At 32.9% G+C, this 6448-nt stretch overlaps 1 protein-coding gene across 2 annotated transcripts; it reads right to left on the bottom strand.

Annotated features, from left to right (window-relative positions):
• Positions 1-180: 180 nt before the first annotated feature.
• On the bottom strand, positions 181-5145 carry LOC101744195 (U6 small nuclear RNA (adenine-(43)-N(6))-methyltransferase). Of its 2 annotated transcripts, XM_004932129.5 has the most exons (8): positions 4972-5145; positions 4459-4607; positions 4028-4241; positions 3608-3748; positions 3219-3354; positions 1526-1642; positions 1024-1184; positions 181-759 (listed from the first exon to the last, which is right to left on the bottom strand). In XM_004932129.5, exons 2-8 carry the CDS (start codon positions 4561-4563, stop codon positions 182-184), a joined length of 1452 nt encoding a protein of 483 aa, XP_004932186.1. In that variant the 5' UTR covers positions 4564-4607; positions 4972-5145; the 3' UTR covers position 181. The 2 variants fall into 2 exon arrangements, with proteins under 2 accessions (XP_004932186.1, XP_062525744.1); XM_062669760.1 differs by lacking the exon at positions 4972-5145 and having other exon boundaries at positions 4459-4775.
• Between the last annotated feature and the right edge of the window lie 1303 nt (positions 5146-6448).

Here is a 6448-nt window from a genome sequence, read left to right as displayed (position 1 = left end):
TTATTTTTCTTTATTTTATGATATGATATTTAATATGGTTTCAGTGATATTACAAATTACATTTACATTATAAGGTGAATAAATAAAATGGTTATAAATACTTCCAGAAAAGGCGGTAATGCATGCTAGAGAACTACATACAGCAACTGATTGTTTAAGGTTTAAGAAGAAATATTCCAATTTATTTCCAATTATTTTTAATAAACTGTACAATCTGATGCAATCCTTCTTTACCTAAAGTACCATTGATGAACTCTGTTTCAAGCAGAATTTCATTATCTTTTTTGAATATTTTTAAAACTGCACGTACTTGTATTCCTAATAATCCTTCTTGCTCTGATTCTGTGCTTCTAACTGCATTAGAGTCTTCATTGTTTTTTTCAATTACCTTATTTACAACTAATTCTGCATTACTTTGTACATGTGAACTAGTATTTTCAGTTATCTCAAAACTACCATTTTTCATATCATTTAATTCTAAATTATTACTTTTCATCTTCTTTACGTCCGTTTCTTCTTGCATCCTTTTTTCTTGACGTCTTTTTCTTCGTTGGTTAGACCACGTATTTACTTTTGCTACCATATCTATTTTTATAGTGTTCCCTCTTTTTTCAACAACTTCATAAGCGATTCCTAATCTATCTAAAATGGTTTTGACTTTGTTTGAAGCGGATGCTAAGTCATATGTACAATTCGGAAGTTCCGGTAAAAGAAAAACTAGTGGTTGAATCTTTTTTCTTGGTTTATCTCTTGGGGGAACTGAAAAAAACGTTTCCATATATAAATAATAGCATTGTATGGATTTTTTGAAAAAATTTGGATTGTTCTTGTGGGTAGACGAGCATACAATCGGCCTGATGGCAAGTGATCACCGTAATTCATGAACATCAAAAATGCCAAAGGCACAGCCAAGCCGCTACCTATATTTGTAGGTTTGTTTTTGTATAAATGGATTATTCCTTTTATAATTTCAAAGAAAAGAAACCGGTGGGGGTGTCAAACCAAACACGAAACAATACGTACGTAGTTGCAGTAGATCATAATCGTGAAATGTCCAAGCTAATCCCCATCTGGTTACTCGTCCTTGACAAAACTCCGTATGTGTATAATTAATATTATCTGACTTCAAATCATCGATAAGTTGAGCCAAATTAAACTTGTGACCAATCATTGATGTGAAGATTCTGTCAAAAAAGTTCCTACATGAAAACCAGTACATACCTACTTATTAAAAAAATCCTAATGAATGGTGAATTCTTATTATTTCGGAACAGCTACAGTAAAAATATATTGACACTTCCTTATCAGAACTATAGAGACAGTTAAAATGTTAATTTACACACACAAAATTAGTAAGCAAAGTATCATAGATTCTATGTTATCATAGAAAGTAATTGCATTAAAACAGAAGGTTTTGATAGTTCACAAATGCTACCTGCATTAATTATAGTTTTTTTACATGCTGTGCCAGAATCACTAGAATCAAAAATTTGAAATGCGGATTACAAAAAAAAAACATACTTACAAAATGTTATAGCAATATTTTTTGCTCTCAGCAATAAGTTTCCTACAAAATTCTAATTCACCACCTTCAGTTATTAATTCTTGAGGTGATCCAGTGAAACCATTTTTAGGAGGAGGTCTACAAGTAATATAAGTAAAATTATTTTCTAAATACAGCAAGAATAATATATACTGCATCATTTTTATTTTTTAGCTAACTGTTAATCATGTACTGTTAATGCTCAAAAGGTGTATACATATTAAAGTTTAAAGTATGAAATTGTCGATTTTCACTGAAAATTTGAAATTCTTTCATTTTTAATTAAAAAAATTTTCATTTAACATATTTATTTAATCATAATATCTACCATTATTATCTATACATTGCTGCCATCTAGTAGGAAGGACATTTATGCCTTTGCGATAGAACTCTGGTGATCTAGATTCTACAAACTGTGAAAGCATTTTGTACTGCCTCCTGGAAAACTTTTATCACATAGAACATTGTCCAAGTCACGAAAAAAATGGTAGTCCGTTGGAGCAAGGTCTGGCGAATACGGAGGGTGACGAATGCTTTCCAATTGCAGTTCCTGTAGTGTTAAAACGATTTTTCGTGCTGTATGAGGTCTCGTGTTGTCATGGAGCAATAATGGTGAAGATCGATTCATGATTCGGGGCTGTTTTACTATAATTGTTCAGAGTTTGGCACAGTAGACATCTGCCATTATTGCTCGACCAGATCAGAGAAAGCTATAGTGAATAACAACATGCTGAGAAAACCAAATAGTTACCATTATCTTTTTATTGGTAAGCTTTGATTTAGTACACTGTTGTGACATTTGACCTGAAGTCAGCTATTGAATTTTTTGCTAAAGGTTATCCTAAAGAATCCCCTTTTCATCACATGTCACAATTCGATCTAATATTCCTTCATTCCTGTATTGATTCAACAAGGCAACATAAGTTTCCACACACATTTCTTTCTGCGGATCAGTCAAATCACGAGGCACCCATTTTTCATCTTTTTTTATTTTATTGATTTGACATAAATGAGTCAATATTGTTGGTAAGGTAATGTTAAACTCTGCCGCTAATTCCTAGGTAGTTTGGCTCGGATCGGCTTCCACCATCTTTTTCAATTCATTGTTATGTGAATGAAACACATGTGAATGTGTGGGTGCAGTCTTCCACATGGTTCGTTCTTCAAATTTAAATTTCCATCACGAAAGCGTTTAAACCAAAATCTCATGGTGCGTTCATTAGCAGTGCCCTTTCCAGTCCCAACATTGAGATTGCGAGCTGTTTCTGCAGCGTTACTTCCACGCCGGAGCTCATATTAAAAAATCACTCGGATTTTCGAAGTATCCTTCTGTCTTGTCTAAGCTGAATAAAAAAAACAACTGAAAGTCGATAATGGAATGTTGCAAATTTTTTAAAAGTAGAACCTCATAGTTACCATTTGAAAAAACATTCACTCAAAAATCTCATCATCAAATCACAAAGGTTCTATGTTAATTCGAAGTACCTATTACAATAAAACAACAATTTCATACTTTAACCCCTATTATTTTTTAATAATGATAAGTATAAATTCTAACTAGCATGTTTCTCTAGCTAGCAATTCTCATTAACTTCATGTTTAATTTACATAAATTTCCCATCGTTGATAAGCTACATATTATTATGTAATATAATGGTAATTTCTAAACTCATACCTTGCTGGGCTCCTAGACTCCCATAATTCCATCATTGTACTATAAAATGGTGGGTTGCACATACAAAAATCATAGTATACAGTTTCATTTTCAGTGAATAAATAATCAATTATAGAACTTGTGGTGTTTATTTTTACTGAAAAAAAAAAAAAAACATTTTGTATATTAGAAGATGTTGTTCTTCAAATTGTTCATGGTAATTGACAAATTCACATCAGAAATAAGTTAACAAAATCAACTAGGGTCAGCATAACCAATAACCATCAAGTGTATTGCATGCTCTATAATGACCTGATGATGAAAAAATCTTACTCATTATTTAAGTCGTTATACTGTTGTGTTTGTTAATTAATTGTATGCTTTAAACATATTCCAAAGAGCTTATTTACATTTTATTAAGTCCTGGAGATTATTTTTTTGTATATTTTCTTGTGCTACTTTCAAACTGTTTGCATCAGTTTCTGTACCATACATAAGCCATTGGTTTTTTACAGCTGCCAGCAGTGGATAAATGGCACAAGCTCCTGTACCTGAAAATCGGATACAGTGGGTTTTAATAGTAAATTTATTAATAACTTCTTTTTAGTTCTTACTAGTGAACTTTCAGAGACCTCAGAATGAGATTTTGACTAAGCGTGACATATAAAACTCATCATGCAATATTAAAAACATAGTGTTAAAATAATAAAAAATCACGAGTTTCACCTAATAAATTTGTTTAAATTTTTCAGTACTATTGAAGACGAATCTAATGAAATTATGATGTTTAAAAATAAATTGCCAGAATAGACTTAAATTTACTTATATACCTATATCTAAACCCTTTACATCTGTGAATATTTCAACAGCAGCCAATATATCTTCTATCCACAAAATATAATTAAGTCTTAAAGGAAGTGTGGGTACAAGTCTATCTGATGGGATTTCCACATCTAGGTTAAAATCTTTTTTCAACAAACATTTAGTTAATACGCGCAGTGATTGAGGGTCTTTGAAGTCAATAGTAACCTTCCCCGTAACATCCTGAAACAAGATGATCGTTTTATTTCATGGAACATATTATTCCAAAATAAAAACATGTCAATTATTGACTACTTTATCAAATCATAAGTTCATTATTAATGTTTAAAAGAAAACAAAGTATACCTCGTTTTAATCAGAGTCAAAAATAATTTATTTTTGACTCTGATTAGTAATTGACTCTGAGTAGTAGTTAAAGTAACGGAAAACATATACTTACAGTTTTTGTAATCTTTGAAAATTCTGAGAAATCTTTGGCCAATTGAATGAAGTCCGGTGGAGTTTTATATATATTTCGAGGGTGCATAAATCTATTCATTGCCATTGTAAATTTAAATTCGGAATTGTATCACTCCGATGGTAAGGTACCTTAGCACAAACGTTTTTAAAAAAAACCCTGTATTATTATTTTTTTATTAGAGGGTACTGGATTTTAGAGAATTGTCTGATACGAAATGTTTTAAAAATAATTGAAACAATTTAATGATCTAGGTACTTGAAATACGCTGAATTAATTTTTTTAAATTATTATTTTTTTAAGGGATTTTATGACCTAGTGACTGACACCTTTAAGTCAAATCTTATTTTAATTTATATTCATATTTTAAGAAAAATGATATTATGAAGTGAAATGAAATGAAGATGATTAATTTGAGACATTAATCAACTGGGATGAAATGAAATGAGATGACATGTGATGAAATATAATCTCAGGACAATGGTGGTCATTTACTAAGATTTTTTCAGTGGACTTTTTGGAGGATCCCGAGAAGTGACGTCCAGCGGCTTTGTTTCATTTTCCCACATTTGTGCACTTTCACAGATATTAAACAGTTAATAAACCACCGTTATTACACGAAGAAACACTAAATAGACAAAATAAAACAAATCACACAACTTCACTCCTCGCGTTCCCGCCAAAAGTTAAAGTATTTTTTTTAAGGGATTCTATGATCTGGTAACTGTGACCTTTAAGTCATGTCTTATTTTAATTTTTATTCATATTTTTATGAAAAATGATACTATGGAGTGAAATGAAATGAAGATGATTAATTTGAGACGTTAATCAACTAGGATGAAATTGAATGAAATGAGAGGAGATGATATGGAATGAAATATAATCTCAGTAAAATGGTGGTCATCATCATCATCATCATCATTTCAGCCTATCGCCGTCCACTGCTGAACATAGGCCTCTCCAATAGATTTCCAGTGCGACCGGTCCATTGCCACCTGCATCCAACGAGACCCAGCGCTTTTTACTAGGTCGTCGGTCCATCTAGTAGGTGGCCGTCCCACACTGCGCTTGCCAGTACGTGGTCGCCACTCCAGGATCTTTTGTGGTGGTGGTGGTCATTTACTGAGATTTTTTCAGTGGACTTTTTGGAGGATCCCGAGAAGTTACGTCCAGCGGCTTTGTTTCATTTTCCCACATTTGTGCACTTTCACAGATATTAAACAGTTAATAAACCACCGTTATTACATATTTAAGCTCGAAGAAACACTAAATAGACAAAATAAAACAAATCACACAACTTCACTCCTCGCGTTCCCGCCAAAAAGTCCTTAAATTAATTATTTTCCCCCAAGTTCATACCACTACTAGTAGAGTGAGATCCCAGGGCCCCTAGACGTCACGTATTTTCCGGCGAACAAAATGTGGCCGATTGCGTCGTTGTGTTAGTATGTACTAAGAACGCATGCCTACCTGCTACCTTGCTTAGACGGCCATTTTTCAGGAATTAGGTACTCAAGGTACATAAAATCATTACCTACTTCACGTAAATTCTGAAAGCTGATTTTTACGTATATTTTAGTCAACATCCTTAAAAATAAGTTGCCAATACTCCCAGACACTTTCCGTCGGCCGAATTGCTTTGCAGACGCTTTAAATCTCCCAAAATAGTAACCTAACTTCACGTAAATTCTGAAAGCTGATTTTTATATATGTCCACCAGACAACTATTTTAAAACCTCTTACAAAAAGACAGACCGATCCAAGGGGCCAATCATCCCCTAAATTAAATTTAATACCTCTGTGGCGAGGGCATTATCCACGCGCATGAGTTTTTTTATTTTTATTCCTACCTATGCTGATAGCCTTGAGAGGCTATTTCAGCTTCACCGTAACGTTTGTAGATGAGCTCACGGGGCTCAAACCGGAGAGTTGCTAACACTACCCCTAGCAAGAGCAGTGCTTCGCAGAATCT

Source organism: Bombyx mori, chromosome 8 (genome assembly GCF_030269925.1).
Source record: "Bombyx mori chromosome 8, ASM3026992v2".
In the NCBI taxonomy this organism is placed as follows: Eukaryota; Metazoa; Arthropoda; class Insecta; order Lepidoptera; family Bombycidae; genus Bombyx; species Bombyx mori.
This window is presented reverse-complemented; position numbering and strand designations above follow the sequence as displayed.

Coding starts and splice junctions, on each gene's coding strand:
- LOC101744195 (XM_004932129.5), bottom strand. CDS start 4,563: ATGGCAATGAATAGATTTATGCACCCTCGAAATATATATAAAACTCCA. Junction 3,749..4,027: donor TGTAAAGGGTTTAGATATAG/GTATATAAGTAA, acceptor TCCGATTTTCAG/GTACAGGAGCTTGTGCCATT. Junction 1,643..3,218: donor GAGTCTAGGAGCCCAGCAAG/GTATGAGTTTAG, acceptor TATTACTTGTAG/ACCTCCTCCTAAAAATGGTT.